At 36.5% G+C, this 18,441-nt stretch overlaps 1 protein-coding gene across 1 annotated transcript in view; it reads right to left on the reverse strand.

Annotated features, from left to right (window-relative positions):
- LOC106879783 (chromosome-associated kinesin KIF4) overlaps positions 1–18,441 on the reverse strand; it is a 52,048-nt gene that overhangs the window by 12,997 nt on the left and 20,610 nt on the right. The window contains exons 10-20 of the mRNA XM_014929485.3: positions 18,291–18,427; positions 17,034–17,100; positions 16,111–16,170; positions 14,740–14,904; positions 10,783–10,877; positions 6,264–6,408; positions 5,678–5,788; positions 5,414–5,497; positions 3,486–3,602; positions 2,234–2,368; positions 634–716 (exon numbers count right to left, since the gene is read on the reverse strand). Of these exons, the coding sequence (XP_014784971.1) occupies positions 634–716; positions 2,234–2,368; positions 3,486–3,602; positions 5,414–5,497; positions 5,678–5,788; positions 6,264–6,408; positions 10,783–10,877; positions 14,740–14,904; positions 16,111–16,170; positions 17,034–17,100; positions 18,291–18,427 (1,199 nt within the window). The remainder of the gene's footprint in view (positions 1–633; positions 717–2,233; positions 2,369–3,485; positions 3,603–5,413; positions 5,498–5,677; positions 5,789–6,263; positions 6,409–10,782; positions 10,878–14,739; positions 14,905–16,110; positions 16,171–17,033; positions 17,101–18,290; positions 18,428–18,441) is intronic.

An 18,441-nucleotide genomic window follows, 5' to 3' on the forward strand; every position in this document is an offset into this window, starting at 1 on the left:
TCTGGTGACCTGTGACGAAATCTGGATCTATTGCTTATGATCCAGCAACCAAAAGGCCACAGTGCCCAATGGAAAGCCAGAGAAAGCAAGTCCACCAGGAGCTTGTTATGATCCCTGTTTTTCAAAAGCAACAGCATCATCTACATCTACTAGGTTTCCTCAACAATAAGTGCCTTGTGGTGGTTTGGCGAGATTTAAGAAAAGATTTTGTAGCAAAATGCCAGAGCACTTACATCAGGACAATGCAGCAGTCCGTAATTCCATCCTGGCAGAGATGGGCATCAAAACTGTCCCTCACTCTCCGTGCAGCCCAGACCATGCTCCCTGTGACTTTTGGCTGTTCCCCAAACTGGAGGAAGCTGCAACAAGGGTCCTGACACCTTCACCCTGAAGTCCTACACAAAGGGGCCGGTTTTTTGCAAGAGCATTGAAGAGAGATGATACTATTTTGAAGGAGAATAGTATTTTCGATTTCTTTGAAATTAATAGGTGTCTCTCCTGAAAATGTCTCAAAAATTCTGTTACTTTACTAAATTCTTTGTCGGTTTTGAAAACAAAATGGAATGAAAACAATACATTTTAACAGAAATATAGTAACATTAGCATTCAGAAAATTAACATAAAAACACAAACCTGTCATTAATTTCATCAGTTAACTTCTTGATACTAATATTCACCTCCTTTGGGCTGCCATCACCATCAGTTGCTATATGTTTCTGAAAAAGGAATTCATTAAAATTAAAAAAAAAAAAGAAAAAGTTTTTGCATCAGGTGCAGCTTGGCCATGTGATAAGAAGTTTGATTCCCAACTACAGGATTCTGGGTTCAGCCCCATTGCATGCCATCTTGGGCAAGTTTCATCTAGAGCCATGAACTGATGCATTGTGAGTGAATTTGGTAGATGCAAACTGAAAGAACCCCATCATATTAGCATGTGTGTGTTTGTGTATCTTTTGTTTGTCTCCCCACTACTACTTGACAACCAGTACTGGTTTGTTTATATCCCCATAACTTAGCAGTTCGGCCTAAAAGACTGACAGAATAACAGGCTTAAAAATTTTTTTAAAAAGCACTGGGATTAATTCATTCAACATAAACCCTTTGAGGCAGTGCCCGAGCATGGCCACAACCCAGAGTGTGAAACCAGTAAAAGAATAAAAGAAAGAATCACTGAGACAAGTGGAGAAGTTTAAGTATCTGAAGAATACAAGGAAACATGAAGCTGAATGGGATGCTAGAATTGCAGGTGTTGGCACAATAATGTGCCAGTTCCAGTGTTTGATCCTCAGAAGAGAAGAAACTGGTCAAAAAAATACAAAGTAGCCAAACCCACTACTTTCATTTCGGTTTCCATGCCTATCCTCCCCTATGGTCATGAATGCCAGGTAATGACCAAAAAGAGTAGAATTGTGAATACAATTAGCTGAAATGGGATTCTTATTACTCTTCAGAATAAAGTTACTTGACAAGATGCATAACTCAAGGGTTCAGGGAGTCTCTCACTCTCTCTCTCTCTCTCCAGGCTGAGCTGTTGCTTCTCTACATTGAGATGTTACAGCTCTGACACCATGGACATCATCATTTAATGTCTGCTTTCCATGCTGCCATAGGTTGGATGGTTTGACTGGTGACTGGCAAGGAAAGAGGCTGCACCAGGCTCCAATCTGAACTGGCAAAGTTTCTACAGCTGGATGCCCTTCCTAATGCCAACCACTCTGAGAGTGTAGTGGGTGCTTTTTATGTGCCACCGGCATGGGAACCAGTCAGGTGGCACTGGCAACGACTATGCTCAAATGGTGCTTCTTACATGCCACCAGCATGAGGTAAATATTACAAGAAAGAATCCCAAGATGGATTCTTCAATTAATGCTAATTGGCAGGAGACCTAGGGGTAGACCAAAGAATGAGTTGGTTGGATAGCATCCAGTGCCAGTTCGTCATACTTGGTAATCCAGCTAAAGCATGTAATTTTGGCTACTTCTGATAGGCCCCTATGGAAGGGATGCCTGAGGACTCTACCTCCAAGATTCTTCTAAAAATAGCGAGTGGAGAAGATGAACAAATAAATGATTGTTCTACATATTTTAGCAACACTAACAACTTTCCACGAAATCCTAAACAGGATCACTTCATTTAAATTTCTCATTCTCTTCCATACAGACCTTTATACCTTAAATTCCTTAATATTAATTTTAAGCTTTATAAGTAAAATTTATAAACAAAAAACACCAACCTTTGTAGGTGGATCTGAATTTTTCAAGCGCCTCAACTCCAAAGACAAAGTTTTTCGGTCTTCAACCAAATTCTTTAAGTGGTATTTTGCTTCCTGGACTCGAACTTTCACTTCCAATTCTTGGTCCAATAGTGTCTAACATTGTATAAACATAATTATATGTATTACTTTCTTGTCAAAAACATTTATGCATAGATATCATCTTAAAGGTTAATGATCCAGAGGTAACTCATGATTTATAATGTTTTTTATTGGTTTATATATTTAGTTGTCATTGAAACAATAAAAAAAAAAAAAGGTTTTACAATTCTAAGTGTTTACACCCAAACTTAGTAACAATTGTAAGAAGTTACATTTTGTTTTGCCAATATAACGAAATTCTCTACTAGATGTGGATGTGTGTGTGTATGTAAGGAAGAAAAGTTCACTATAAGTGGAAACCAGTGGCTTTAAACAAGGACACAGGTGTTTAATAACCCTTAAATTCTTAATATTTTTCTGTCATGGTTGATACAATAATCATGTAAAACCTTTAGTAATACAAACATCTTATCTTTTTTTCTTGTTTTTGTTACTCAATCATAAAGATAAAAACACATCATAGATTGGAAAAAGATATTCCTTGAAGTAAACATAAAAGAAGAGATTATATATGAAATCATAGAGAAACAAAGATAATAATGAACATCCTACAAGTTCTACATTAAAAAATGAAACAAGAAACAAAGAAAAAGAACTGGATATTAAATAGTTAATCCATAAGCATTTAAATGAGCCAGATTAAATATTTTACCTGTTTTATTGTCAAACTGGCCAGATCTATCCTCTCACACCCACCCTACAATGTCATTCTAAATTTAAGCAATTACATCACTGAAATCTCAAGACTACGAGATAGCACATGACTAATTCAAAACAATGTCAATAAATAAGTATTAAATTTGACAGAGTAACCTAAATGTTAAAAGGATTTTTTTTTTTTGGTATTCTTATACTTAAATTCAACCACACCCACTTTAACTGATAGAACAAGTGACAAAATTTCCCACAAATCACAAATATCGATAGGTAAAAAAAAAACCCCCAGATGATATGGTTCAAAGTTAGAATTCCTTTCATCATCCGTTTATTCAATCAAGGTTGACTCAGAGTTAAATATCAAAGTTCCTTTCACAATCAGGAGAAACTAATTTACTGAAATTCCTTTTACATTCATACACAATTAAAAAAAAAACAAAAAAACCTATCATACCTTTAATTTTGTTGCATTTGCACTAGCGTCATATCTTTCAAAATTATTGTTACGCTCATTCCTAACAAGAGCTTGTTTCTTTAATGCCTCTTTCAATCGTTTATTTGCAACCGCAGCCTACAATACATAATATATATATATTTTTTTCGTTATATTTATCAATAAACAACATTAAACATGACACATACCAAATAACAAAATTTAAAGGATGCCAAATCACTTTTGAAACTGGCCCAGGTTCAATGTTACAAATTCCGTTTTAATGTGATCTAAATTAGAACTTTCCTTGAAAATTTCTTAGTAATTTGTGTTCTAAATACCAGCTTTATAAGACAAGTTTATTAAATTCTGGGTTATTTTCAAAATTAATTGAAACAAAAGAGGTATATTTCTGTTGAAATATAGTAACAAAAGGGTTAATTACATTGGTGTTAATATTTTTAATGCAATTAGCATCAAATTAAGCTAATTGCAAAAAAAAAAAAAAAAAAAAAAAATACAGTGAGGGGAAAAACAAAAATGTATACATATATGTGTGTATTTGTAAATTGTTGTGTTTGTCCCTAACAAAGCTAGGAACTGTTAATCGAAAAGTTAACTTCGTTAACTGTTAGTCCATTGACCAAAAAATTAACTTCGATAACTATTAATTAATCAGTCAGTTATTACCTAAAGTAACGGAAGTTATTGATAAACCGTTAACATAACTTTTATTACAGAAAAAAAATCAGTTTTTGCTCTAAAATCACCAAAACACACCTTTAAAAAGTATGAAACTATAAAATCCGTTAACTTCAATTCAATGTTAATGAAAATTAATTATAGTCCAATAATGATTTCCAAAGTTAACTTAGAAGTTAAATCATTAATGAAAATGTTAATTAACAATTAACAGTTTGGTGCCCTGGTTTGGTCCCCAACCACTGCCTAAAAACTGATGCTGGTTTGTTTATGTCCCCATAATGAAGCAGTTCTGCAAGTGTCTGATAGACTCAGTAGTAGACTTGTTTCAACTGCCAAAGACCTCAGGACTTTATAAAAGATCTGGAAACAAGAGCAGACGCTCTAGGACAAACTTATGGAAATACTTTGGACAAAGGTTTAAGAAGATAGGAACTTGAAATTCCTTGCCAATTTATTAGTCTTTTTGCACAAATAATGAAGTGGAATTAATATATGAAGAGTATTTTACAAAAAAGGAATTGTACCTTTGTATCTTGTCATGGTCGTGTGCTGAGAAGTTTGGCTTCCTACCACATGGTTTTGGGTTCTCTGTGGCACTTTGGGCAAGTGTCTTCTATTATAACCCCAGATAACCAAAGCCTTGTGAGCAGATCTAGTAGGTGGAGACTGAAAGAAGCCCACATTGTGTGTGTTTGTGTTATCTTCAACCACTGCTTGAAAACTGGTATTAGTTTGTTCATGTCTCCATAATTTAGCACTTTAGCTAGTCTAATGGGTAAGTACCAGACTTTAAAAATAAGTCGGAGGGGGGGGGGGGGGTCAATTAGTCTGACTAAAAGCCTTCAATGCAGTGCCCCAGCATGGCTACAGTCCAATGACTTAAACAAGTAAAAAATAAAAAAGTACAATTCTTTTTTTTTGTAAAATATTGGGTTGTCCGGAAAGTTCCTGCCGATTTTTAAAGGAAAGAAAAAGGTCAATAAATACTTGCCATTACATTTTTAATCAACCAAATATGAACCATTTTCGTGCACAATGCGTCTCCATCTTTCCTTTAACTTGAAAATACCCTCTTCCCAGAATTGAGGTGGTTTCATGGCAAATAAGTCGAAAGAGTAAGCTACTATAAATCGGCACAAACTTTCCAGACAACCCAATACTATTCATATGTTAATTTCATAGTCATGCACATTAGACCAAAAAAAAAATTATTAAGGAAAATTTATGAAGAATAAGTGAGAAACCTCTTCAGATTTCCTTTTCAGTATGGCCTGCTGCTTTTCTTGAGCTCTTTGTAGCTTTTGGATTTCAAATTGTCTTTTTCTGTCCTATATAAATAGAAGATAAAATAGTATAGATTTTTTTTTTTAATAATTAAAAATATTAAATACATTAAATAATATTAAATAAATATGGATCTAAAATTTCCAAGTTACATGCAATATGCTGTATTATTAATACAATAGAAAAAGAACAAAAATAAGAAGAGTAAAAAAAAAAAATCTTACATTCTGTAGAAGCTTGTTAACTTCCACATCTTTTTTCATTTTCCAACTACGGTAAACATCAGCTTCTTTCTTCATTTTCTTTATGAGATTAACTCGGTTGGTTTTCAGGATCTAAGAAATAGAACCACAAAACTATAATGGGAGAACATTTATTATTACTTGTGAGAATTCCTTATTAGTAAGCAAATGGCAATCTTGTAGGTAAGTAATGGTATGTATCTGTCATTTCCAACAATAGAAAAGACAAGATGTGTAAAGCAAATTGTATGATGCCTGTGTATGTATGTACAGCTATGCTACATGGCAGTGAAACGGGCTTCGACTACAGAGGACTTGCAAAGGCTTGAAAGAAACGAATCTAGCATGCTCTGCTGGATGGGTAATGTCAGTGTGCACACATACAACAGAATCATTTTTTTGTCACAATTGATGTGAGAATCAAAGCTGAAAGCTTTAATATCTCTTAACTTATTTACTTCTTCTTATTGACTTTTCACAAATGAATCTAACTGGCTGAAAGAGATGGCTATTAAATAAATTGTACCTCTGTAAATCTTTTGACAAATTACAGGAAAAAAAAACATACCTGTATGTCTTGATCGAGGGTTCTGATTTTTTTATCTGCATTCACCTTTAATTTCTGAAGACGAGCATATTCCGACATTTTTAATTTTAGGCGATCAATTTCTTGCTCTAAACTTTTCATTTTTTGGCGTCTCTTTTCACTTATACTGAAATTAAATAAAGAGAGAGAAAGAAAAAAAAAAAACATTAGCAGGTCAGAAATTATTTGGGAAGGCGTTATTTGAACTCCAGTACAACCTGCACTACTTAGAAAACAAAGTTGACTCTGATGTGATTTCATTTCAGACAAAAAGAACTAATTTATGGGTAGACCTCTAAATCCACAATACCACCAAATATATCCATTTTGTGATTTTTGTCACTTAATTACAGCTTAAGTACTTCAAGAAAGCTCAGTGGGAATCACTTTCAAAAAGTAAAGTTAAGGCCTACAGAACTTGACGGCACTACAATCACCAAAACAGACACTGTTTACATATATTTTTTTAAATATTAGTTGATGCTTCCTAACCATAACCTATCCCTACAAAGTGACATTAAAAGAACAAAAAACCTTACACAACAGAAATAACAAACCAGAAATGCCATCAAACACAATATACCTTCAAACCCACACACAATATCAAGAAACTAAACACAGAACTAAGGAAAATACACCAAAGAACAATAAAATTGGTAAACAATTGTAAGTACACACACCACAAAAACAAACAGTAAAACATTATACAAAGTAATTAACAGGACCAACAACAACAATATTCATAACAATTCTATGTAACATCATCTCTTTAACGTTGACTTTTCTGTGCTAGCACGAATTGGATGGAGTTTATGGAGGCAGATTCTCTACTGTTAGATGCACCTCTTGTTGCCAACACACACCGTTTCCAAGTTAGTTAGTATTTCACCATGACCAGACATGTTTCTGTAGAAGATTGGAAATGAAGCTTCAATTACAGTGACACTCACAACTATCATGCAATGCCAAGACAAGGAGACAAGCACACACACACAACAGGTTTCTTTCAGTTTCCGTCTATCAAAACTTTGGTCAACCTGAGGCTATAGTGAAAGACACTTGCCCAGAGTGCCATGCAGTGGGTCTGAACCCAGAAGCACACAGTTGGGAAACAAATTTCTTACCATACAGCCACGCCTACATATGAAGGAAAAGTAATATATGCATGTTCCATCTAAAACCTCACCAGACCCCACCCTCTCATCAGACACCAGAAAAATCTAAACAATTAAAATCCTAAAGAGCTGGCAAAAACCACAAAATGAAGGAATCACTGCATTCTATATCATGTACTTATATCAACAATGCCAAAAGGTAGAATTTGGGCTAAAATCATCACAATCCTAAAACCAAAACAAAAAAAAAGTATTAACAGACCCATTATCTCCCTATGCTAATCCTCAAATATTTTAAGACTCATCTTTTATATTTCATCTCTTTTCAAATGACAACATGGGATTCATGCCATTACACTCATTGACCATGCTAGTTCATTTACTTAACATCCATTTTTCCTTGATAGCATGGGTCAGATGGAGACTTACTTGGAGATTTTTATGCGCCAAATGTTCTTTCTCTGGCCCACCCTATCCCACAGGTTTTCAAAAATGGTAGCAAGCACTGCTTATAAAATGTCTGTATTCACACTTGCATGCACACACACAATAGACACTCATACAGTTTCTCTGTGCAAAATTCACCCACAAAGCATTGGTCAACCTAAGGCTATAGAAGATATTTTTCAAAAATGCTACATTGCAAATCTTACTCAAAAAACACAAAAAAAAAAACAAACAAAAAAGAAGCTTAATTAGCATTAGCAAAGCTCTCAACTCCTATCTCCTACCACGCAAAATATCAAACAATTTGCTTGCAAACTATCATTGGTGTTACATAGACAATGTGGCACGCAACACATCAAGAATCTGCACTTTCCCAAATTGATTATCGCAAAGATCTGTCTTCTCCTCCCCCATCATTCTTTAACACAGACAGAAAACAATAATGTTAGGGAATTACATGCACCTTTACGACATTTATGGCACACATAAAAAGACAGAAACAAGAGTAAAACCATACACAAACATATTTAGAAACAATCACAAAATTTTATCAACTAAAGTATATTTTTTAGGCACTAACAATACGATGGGGCATGCTGAAAAGGGGATTGCAAAAATTGGAGGCCCAACATTCTAAGTTCATTTACAGGGCTTAGAGAAACTGAAGGACTGCTGCAATAAATGTGTGAATATGAGAGGGGAAATATGTTGAATAAAATCAATTTGCTGATCCTCCTGTAATCTCTTTTACCCAAAGCCATGTATTTTAAAAAAAACCCTCATAATTTTGATCCATTATAGATTATACCACTGCAGCCAGAAATCTCGAATAAATCACAAACAACAACAAAAACAAAACAGCACACTATGCATTCTCACAGATCACTTAAGGGGACCAGTCTGTCATTACAGTTAACTCTCAACAATCTTACAAATTATTTGCAAATCCTCATAATTTAACATCTGCTTTCCATGCAGGCATGGGTCAGACAGTCCAATCGGAACTGGTAAGCAGGAGAGCTGCACCAAGTTCCAATCTGATTTGGCATGATTTCTACAGCTGGGTGCCCTTCCTAATGCCAACCACTCCGAGGGTGTAGTGGGTGCTTTTTTACGTGCCACCGGCACAGGTGCCATTTAAATGACACTGGCAATGACCACAGCTACGATTTCACTTGGCTTGACAGGTCTTCTCAAGCATGACATATCGTCAAAGGTCTCAGTCACTTGTCATTACTTACACGAGGCCCAAAACAATTATATCTACAATACTCCAGAAAACTATTACCACAGTATCTTAAGAATACTATCTCCCCCAGATAAACACAAAAATCACATTCATGCAGTGTGGCTGTATGGTAAGAAGCTTGCTTCCCAACCACAAGGCTCCAAGTTCTGCTCCACTGCATGGCACCTTGGCCAAATGTCTTCTACTATAGACTCAGGCCAACCAAAGCCTTGTGAGAGGACTTGGTAGATGGAAACTGAAAGAAGCCCGTCATATATATACATATTTGTGTGCTTGCCCTCACACCATTGCTTGACAACCGATGTGTTTACATCCCTGTAACCTAGAGGTTCGGCAAAAGAGACCGATAGAATAAGTATTAAGCTTATAAAGAATAAGTCTTGGGGTCAGTTTGTTCAACTAAAGGTGGTGCTCCAGCATGGCCACAGTCAAATGACTAAATACACAGGAGTAGCAGCTGCCATATTTAAAATTAGGCAATACCACCATCCCACTCCCCTCTTTTGGGAATACCACCAGAATCTGCAAAAAAAGCTGGGTAGGAAAGAAAATTCAACATGTCCAGATTGCTATAATGCACCATATATAATTAACCACTGCATATCAGAACATGCAGTATGGGCCTCAACTAGACAGAGACATAACAACCAGAGCTATGAATCTGGATTACATTTCATTATTTAGGGTTTTCACAACACACGGTACACCAAGGGATCAACAACAAAATTAGTGACCATGTATTCAAACAATTTCTAAAAACACAAATTCAACAGAAATTTTAAAAACACACATTCAACTTTTTTTTAATCCTAAAATGGATAAAAATGCCAAAAATGGAAATAAACTACAAATCTAACTAGATTTAGCACAATTGCTATAGGTACAGAGGTAGCCTTGAAAAAAAGATGTAAGTGGTTGTGTAGAAAGATGTTTGCTTGCAAACCAAATGTTTCCAAGTTCAATCCCACTGCATAGCACCTGGGGCAAACATCTACTACAGCCTCAGGACGACCAGAGCCTTGTCAGTGGATTTATTCCACAGAAATTGAAAGAAGCCTGTGGTATGTGTGTGTCTTTGTGTCCCACCACCACTTGACAACTGATGTTGGTGTGTTCAAGCCTCTGTGACGTAACAGTTCAGCAGAAGTGACTGACAGAATAAATACCAGAATGAAAAACAAAAATAAGCACAGAAGTCGATTCATTCAACTAAAAAGTTTTCAAAACAGGGCTCCAGCATAACCACCGTCTCTTTTATTCTTTTACTTGCTTCAGTCATTTGACTGCGGCCATGCTGGAGCACCGCATTTTAGTCGAGCAAATTGACCCCAGGACTTATTCTTTATAAGCCCAGTACTTATTCTATCGGGCTCTTTTGCCAAACTGCTAAACACAACAGCATCGGTTGTCAAGCGATGTTGTGGGGACAAACACAGACACACACATACATATATATATATAAATATATACGACGGGCTTCTTTCAGTTTCCGTCTACCAAATCCACTCACAAGGCTTTGGTCAGCCCAAGGCTATAGTAGAAGACACTTGCCCAAAGTGCCACGCAGTGGGACTGAACCCGGAACCATGTGGTTCGTAAGCAAGCTACTTACCACACAGCCACTCCAACTAAAACAAATGACAAGAATTACAAAGTATAAAACTCCACAAAAACAAAAACTGCAACCTACTTTCCAGCTTTACTTTTGGTATCAAGTTCAGTCTTCAACATGTCCCTTTCTTTCTGTAAATCTTCTACTTCTGATTGCAATTTATCCATTGTAGCCTGAAAAATTGTAAGTAAAAATAAAATGACTAATATTTACCGGGAACTTGGAAATCTTATGACATAAAAATTCTAAATAATTTTACAATTCAAGGAGACAGCATTCTTTATCTTCGAATTATTACACAAGCTAGACAGCCATTTTATATCTTGAACATTTGCCTCCTAAGAAGGAATCTGTAGCTTCTGATATTTAACCCATTACCTACCAGTGATCTCATATGAGATCACTTAAAAATTACAAATTTCGTAATTATCTGTCAATATTTACACATATCTAACCTTTTTGCTATATCTACTAGGTATATTTCTCTGATATTCAAATGAAGTTTGCTAAATTTTCACTGCTTATTTCTATTTAAAATGTTATTTTGATCATTCCAGTGTGTTTCTAAGGCTGTTGTTTTATGCTAGAAATCAAAGTTTCATGAAAAAATTCCAGTTAATAGAATTATGGAAGGTAATGGGTTAATCAACAGTGGAGGTGGGCATTATGAAAGCATAGGAGCCAGAGCAAGGATGGAGTAAAAAATCTCAGAAACTCTGTTGACAATAAAGAGTGGAATGCTTAACTGTGCATGTGATATTACTATGGTAATACCTTGGTAACAAGACATGTACATTGTATATGAAGGGTAGGCAAAGGTTCGCTGGATGTAGAACACACATGTGTAGTGGAATAGAAACTAGGCGGGCATCAGAAAAGTTGGTTGCAGTTTGAAAGAGAAGAGACTGCAATGGTATGGATGGATATGTGATGTATATGGAAAGCCAGTGGCATGTGAAAAGACATTCGAGCGAGTTCGTTGCCAGTACCCCAGGACTGGCCCTTGTGCAGGTGGCACGTAAAATACACCATTTTGAGCGTGGCCGTTGCCAGTACCTCCTGACCGGCTCCTGTGCCGGTGGCACATAAAAGCACCCACTACACTCTCGGAGTGGTTGGCGTTAGGAAGGGCATCCAGCTGTAGAAACTCTGCCAAATCAGATTGGAGCCTGGTGCAGCCATCTGGTTTCACCAGTCCTCAGTCAAATCGTCCAACTCATGCTAGCATGGGAAGCGGACGTTAAACGATGGTGATGATGATGCAGGAAGAAGTCTGCAAGAGAGGAAAACCAAAAGGAAATGTTGTGTTGATCTTAGAATGCTGAATCTTACAAATATGATGATGATGGATCAGGTTAAGTGGGAAGACAATCCAAACTGACATGTCCAGTCTGTGAAAACATCTGAGAAATTTTTTGTCTTTTACTTGTTTCAGTCATCAGACCGTGACCATGCTGGGGCACCACCTTGGAGAATTTTTAGTTGAATGAATCGATTGACCCCATCGTTTATTATTTTAACCCAGGTACTAAGTTATGGGGACATAAACACACCAGCACTGGTTGTCAAGTGCTGGTGGGGGACAAACAAAGAAACAAAGACACACACATAACTATGTATATATATATATATATATTGATGTGTGTGTGTGTGTGTGTATATATAGATAAACACACACACACACACATATATATATATATATATATATATATATAAATATATATATATATATATATACGATGGGCTCTAAGTTTCTGTATACCAAATCCACCCACAAGGCTTTGGTCAGCCCGAAGCTATAGAAGACACTTGCTCAAGGTGCATCACAGTGGGACTGAACCCAGAACCATGTGGTTAGAAAACAAGCTTCCTACCACACAGCTACATCTGAATGATGGTAATGATGATGATGATAGTGGTGGTGGAGGTGGGTCTTTGGTGGAGTTTCGAACATTGAACACAGATACTTCCTCTTCACATTAACATACATTATTTAAGAAATCTATTTTGTAATAGAGTAATAAAATTTAACCACTTTTTTCCTTATTACTTGTTAACACATTAACTGACATGGTCTGTTACTGGAACATACTGTATTTCAGCTGCTATTCTTCTCAGTGTGGTGACAGGAGGAGTGTGTGTTCAACTTATTCCATAATTAAACTTTAATATGTAACACTCATATTATTTAAATATCCCTGAAACCATATCAGAGATACAGAATAAAATATTTTCTCCAATTATGAAAATGTAGCCCTGGTGGTACATATGGTGGCTGTGTGGAGTTTGCAATAAACCACAAGAGGTCCATGTGGTGGTCAACGTTTTAATGTTATTTATAGAATTAAAAAAAAAGGCAAATGAACATCAGAAACAGCAAACTTTCAGTAAAGTTAAAATAAAAACAAGAGTTTCATTTTTCCTTTCCCCACCCATGAGTCTCATCATCATCATCGTTTAACATCCACTTTCCATGCTAGCATGGGTTGGACAATTTGACTGAAGATGGTTACACCAGACTCCAATCTGATCTGGTAATGTTTCTACAGCTGGATGCCCTTCCTAACGCCAACCACTCCGAGAGTGTAGTGGGTGCTTTTACATGCCACTGGCACGAAAGCCAGTCAGGCGGTACTGGCAGGCCACGCTCAAAAAGCTGTATTTTATGTGCCACCTGCACAGGAGACAGTCCAGCAGCACTGACAACGACCTCGCTCGAATGTCTAATGTCCCTGCTTGCATGCATCAGACAGTTTATTGAGGCAGTTTATTTTCTACAGCTGAATGCTTCTTATTACCAACCCTCACCTGTTTCCAAGCAAACTAATATTTTCCCCACGGCCAGACACTGCTTGTATGACAGTGAAAAACATTTTACAACTATTATGCATTGTCAAGACGAGGAGATACAAACATACGCACAGTCACATATATGTAGATGGTTTTATTTCCCTTTCCATGTACCAAATATACTCATAAGGTACTGGTGAACCCAGGGCTATAATGGAAGACATTTGCCCAAGCTGCCATGCATGTGGTTGGGAAGCAAATTTCTTACTGTACTGCCAAACCTGTGTGCATTAAAATTTAGATTTAAAAGAAAACAAGTAAGAGGCTTCTAACTGATACTGTCATCACTTTTGTTTGCTACACAAACATATTACTCAATGTCACCATCTCACTATTACAGCATGTTGCATGTTATCAGCAAGTCAACAAGAGAGCCTCTAGATGACCACTCCACATGCTAGAAATAGCCAAATTTCCCAAATTTAAAAAAAAGAAAAAGAAAAAAGTAAAGATACGCATAAGATAGCCGTAGGAGTGGCTGTGTGGTAAGTAGCTTGCTTACCAACCACATGGTTCCGGATTCAGTCTCCCATTGCATGGCACCTTGGCCAAGTGTCTTCTACTATAGCCTTGGGCCGGCCAAAGCCTTGTGAGTGGATTTGGTAGACGGAAACTGAAAGAAGCCCGTCGTATATATATATATGTGTGTGTGTGTGTGTGTGTGTGTGTGTGTGTGTGTGTTTCTGTGTTTGTCCCCCCAACATCGCTTGACAACCGATGCTGGTGTTTTAACGTCCCCGTAACTTAGCGGTTTGGCAAAAGTGACCGATAGAATAAGTACTAGGCTTACAAAGAATAAGTCCTGGGGTCAATTAGCTCAACTAAAGGCGGTGCTCCAGCATGGCCACAGTCAAATGACTGAAACAAGTAAAAGAGTACATTTGGAACACCTCTGATCAAAGATTGGTTCAATTGGGGGGGGGGGTCATCCTTTTAATTCTTTAGCATTCAAACCAGCCGTATCGAGATCAAATATTCTACCTGTTTTAGGTTGAAACCAACTAGATCTGGCCTCTCACACCTAACCTACAATGTCATTCTAAAACTAAACAATCACATCATCAAACTGTTGAAGGTACGAGACAATCCATGATCAATACAAAACAATGTGAATAAATAAGCATTACATTTGACAGAATAAACTGAATGCTCAAGAGTTAAACAAGAAAAACTTAGGGAACTTACTTGATATTGATGTTTTAGCATTTCTATATTCTCTTCAGACTTATTCATTTGTTGCACAAGATTCATTTTTTTATAAAGAACCTCATTAATTTCTTTTAATTCTTTTCCCAATGCTGCTTGCTGCATGACATGTTGCTGTGTTAGTGAAGTATTCTCTATATCACCCTGTTCATAAAACATAAAATTTATTAATTACATCCTCGGTATATATAAATTAAGCAGGAAATAAATGTCAAATTGCTAAAACAATAACAACATTATTAATAATTCATTCATATTTTGGCACAGAGCAGCAGCAATTTGAGGGGAGGGGCTAGTCAATAAAACCCCAGTGCTCAGCTGGTACTTATTTTATGGATACTGAAAGGATGAAAGACAAACTTGATTTTGACGATATGAAAACTCAGAATATCAATCCAGAAGAAACGCTGCCAACCATTTTGTCTGCTACGATTCTGCCAGCTTACCATTTTAACAGCACAATTAAAGACGGTTTCAAATTTTGGCACAAGGCCAGCAGTTTCGAGGGCGGGTGTGAGTCAATTACATCAACCCAATGCTGAACCGGTACTTGTTTTATCAACCACCGAGGCAAAGTCGACCCTGGCAGAATTTGAACTCAGAATGTAGCAACGGATGAAATGCTGCTGGGCATTTTGTCCAGTGCAGTAACGATTCTGTCACCTTGCCACCTTAGCAACATTATTAATAATCCCTTCTACTATAGGTACAAGGCCTGGAATTTGAGGAGAGGGGGATTAGTCGATCACATCACACCCAGTACTTGACCGATACTTAATTCATTGACCCCCGAAAGGATGAAAGGCAAAGATGACCTTGGTGGAATTTGAACTCAGAACACAGCGATGTGTAAAATACCAATAAGCATTTCACCCAGTGTGCTAACAATTCTGCCACTTTGCTGCCGTAACAACATAATTAACAACAAGAGCACAAGCCTCTGCCAAGGCAACAACAACATCCTCTCAATGATTAGCCAGAGATGATTTTTTAAATGAGAATAACTGAAATAAACTCAACTGCTCTCACAAATGAGAATATCAAAACTGAACCTGACCACCCTTAAAAGTTTAAAAAAAAAAAAAAAAAAAAAAGAAAATAATCCAGAATCCTGGTCTGGTACTGGATTGATCCCAAAATCTAATCAGTTCACATATGCCAGCCACGGAACCAAACATCCATGAAAGTTTCATCTGAATCCATCCTGCGGTTCTTGCGATATCTTGTCCATGGACAAACAAACAAACACAACTGAAAACAATACCTCTGCCTTCTCTAAAGCAGAGGTAATAATAACACTATAAAAGCTGAGTGATGAAATTAGCAAAAATAAAATAGAAAGCAATATACCTCTTGCTGCTCCAAACTTCTGTCTTCAACATTTTCCAGTGACGAATCTGCTTTATCAATCTATAAGTATATAGACAGGCTTTAGTAAATTCTACACGAGTTTCAGTTTTATTTTTAACCATTTGCATGCCAACTCAACAGTGACTCCCCCCCCCCATACTAAAGTGCTCATATTTAAAGTAAAACCTCGTTAAGACATGAATTACATAAAATTTCTGTTATTATAAATAAGCCAGAGAGAGTGAGAGAGAATCTATACACAGATGGAAGTGGAGCTAAAACTCCTTGTCTAAATAAATTGAAAGAGACGTTGGATTATTGATATCTGAAAAGAAAAACAGAAAAAGAAAAAAAAAAACCTATTGGTTATAGCTGGAATGTTTTTGATAATAGATCAACTTTACCAGGGCTGAACTGGAGTTGAACATCAAAAATATAAAGCAACAGATACTTTATCAACTCCTCCCAAAAATCTTGATTAAACAAACAAAAAAAAAGTCTACCCCATAGAAATAATGTCAAGAAATGTTCAAGTAATTTACAAATCATCTTTATCACGACATACATTTTCCATGCTGGCATGGGTTGGACAGTTTGACACTAACTGATGAGCTAGGGCACTGCATCAAGCTTTGGTATGGTTTCTACAGCTGGATGCCCTTCCCAATGCCAACCACTTCATAGAGTGTACTGGGTGCTTAAAAAGCACCCAAAACAATGGTGAAGTCAACAGGGACTCAAGACAAGACTCCTTAACTGAGCAGGATTCAGTAATGAAGGATGTGAAAGTATGATAAAGGGACAGGAGGTGTCCTACTTAGGAAACTAAAAACTATCTTCCCAGTCTGGAAAGGGAGAGAAAGAGGGAGTTCTAAGTTTAAGGTGGGAAGTGAATATGAGGGAGAATAAATAAAATAACAAACCTTTTCTTTCACACTTGTATATGCTTCTACTAATTCATCTTTCACTGATTCATCTTCCAGGAAATCCCTAATGAGAATATATAAATTTAAGTTGATTACACTCCAAATTCAAAACAATCTTCAAAGTAGAAAAAAATCAAATAAAACAGAACAAACAACAGATATAAATATTTTCATACTTCAAAATACAAAATTTAAAACTTAAAATTATTTAAAAATCAATTTTAATGCAAAAATGAAATTTCAATAAGCTTTTCTGGTTTTTTTTTAAATTCAGTATCGCTGCGTGATTAAGTTCACATCCTCAACTACACGGTTCTAGGTTCAGCTTCAGATGGAAACTGTGCAGAAACCTAATGTATGATTGTGAAGGCACATGGCTAAGTAGTTAGGGTAAGACATGAGTTTGATTTGTGGCAACATATGATGTTCTTGAGCAGGATACTTTATCTCGCATTGCTGCAGTCCACTCAGCTGACAAAAGTGAGTTGTACCTGTATTTCAAAAGGGCCAGCCTTGTCACACTGAATTTCCCTGAGAACTATGTTAAAGGTACACGTGTCTGTGGAGTGCTCAGCCACTTGCACGTTGATTTCATGAGCAAGCTGTCCCATTGATAGGATCAACTGGAACTTTCATCAGCGCAACTGAGTACCAGTCAGTCACACATTGTCTGTTACCAGTGGACAAAAACAAAAAAAGAAGACACTGGTAGAATAAGTACCAGACTTCCAAATTAGCACTGTGGTTAATTCAAAGCAGTACCCTACCATTTTAGAATGACTGAAACCAATTATCGTCCATGTAGCATCTACTTTCCCATGTTCTCATGGGTCAGAGTTCTCTGAAGAAGATTTCCTATAATCAAAAACCATTCTTGTGGCCAACCTGTGCCTGTTTCCATGGTAATATTTCTCCATACTCAAACATATTGTCACAGAAAATTGGAAACGAATAACCTCATTCTTATGATGTTTGCAACTATCGCATAAAGTTAAGACAAGGAGACAGACAGATACACACACACATATATATATTCAGCAGGCTTCTTTCAGTCACTCTCTACCAAATCCACTCACAAGACACACAAGGTGCCATGCAGTGGTATTGAACCCGAAACCATGTGGTAGAGAAACAAACTTCACACAGCCATGCTTATATCTAAGAAAGCCAAAATTATTTGAAACTTAATTTGTTTCTCAAGTTTAAAATTTATTTATTATTCCACATTACAAATTTGTTTACATTTTTACTTACTTAAGATGGCTTAAGATAGAATTTAAGCATTCTTGGAAAGTGTCTCTGGATGCTTCAATATCAAGGACTTTGTTCAGCAAATCTGTTTCTCTGTCTATTGCTAATTTCAATTCTTCTCTTAGAATACCATTTTCTTTCTGAAAGGAAATGT

Source organism: Octopus bimaculoides, chromosome Z (assembly GCF_046866305.1).
Source record: "Octopus bimaculoides isolate indiv1 chromosome Z, ASM4686630v1, whole genome shotgun sequence".
NCBI classification, from domain to species: domain Eukaryota; kingdom Metazoa; phylum Mollusca; class Cephalopoda; order Octopoda; family Octopodidae; genus Octopus; species Octopus bimaculoides.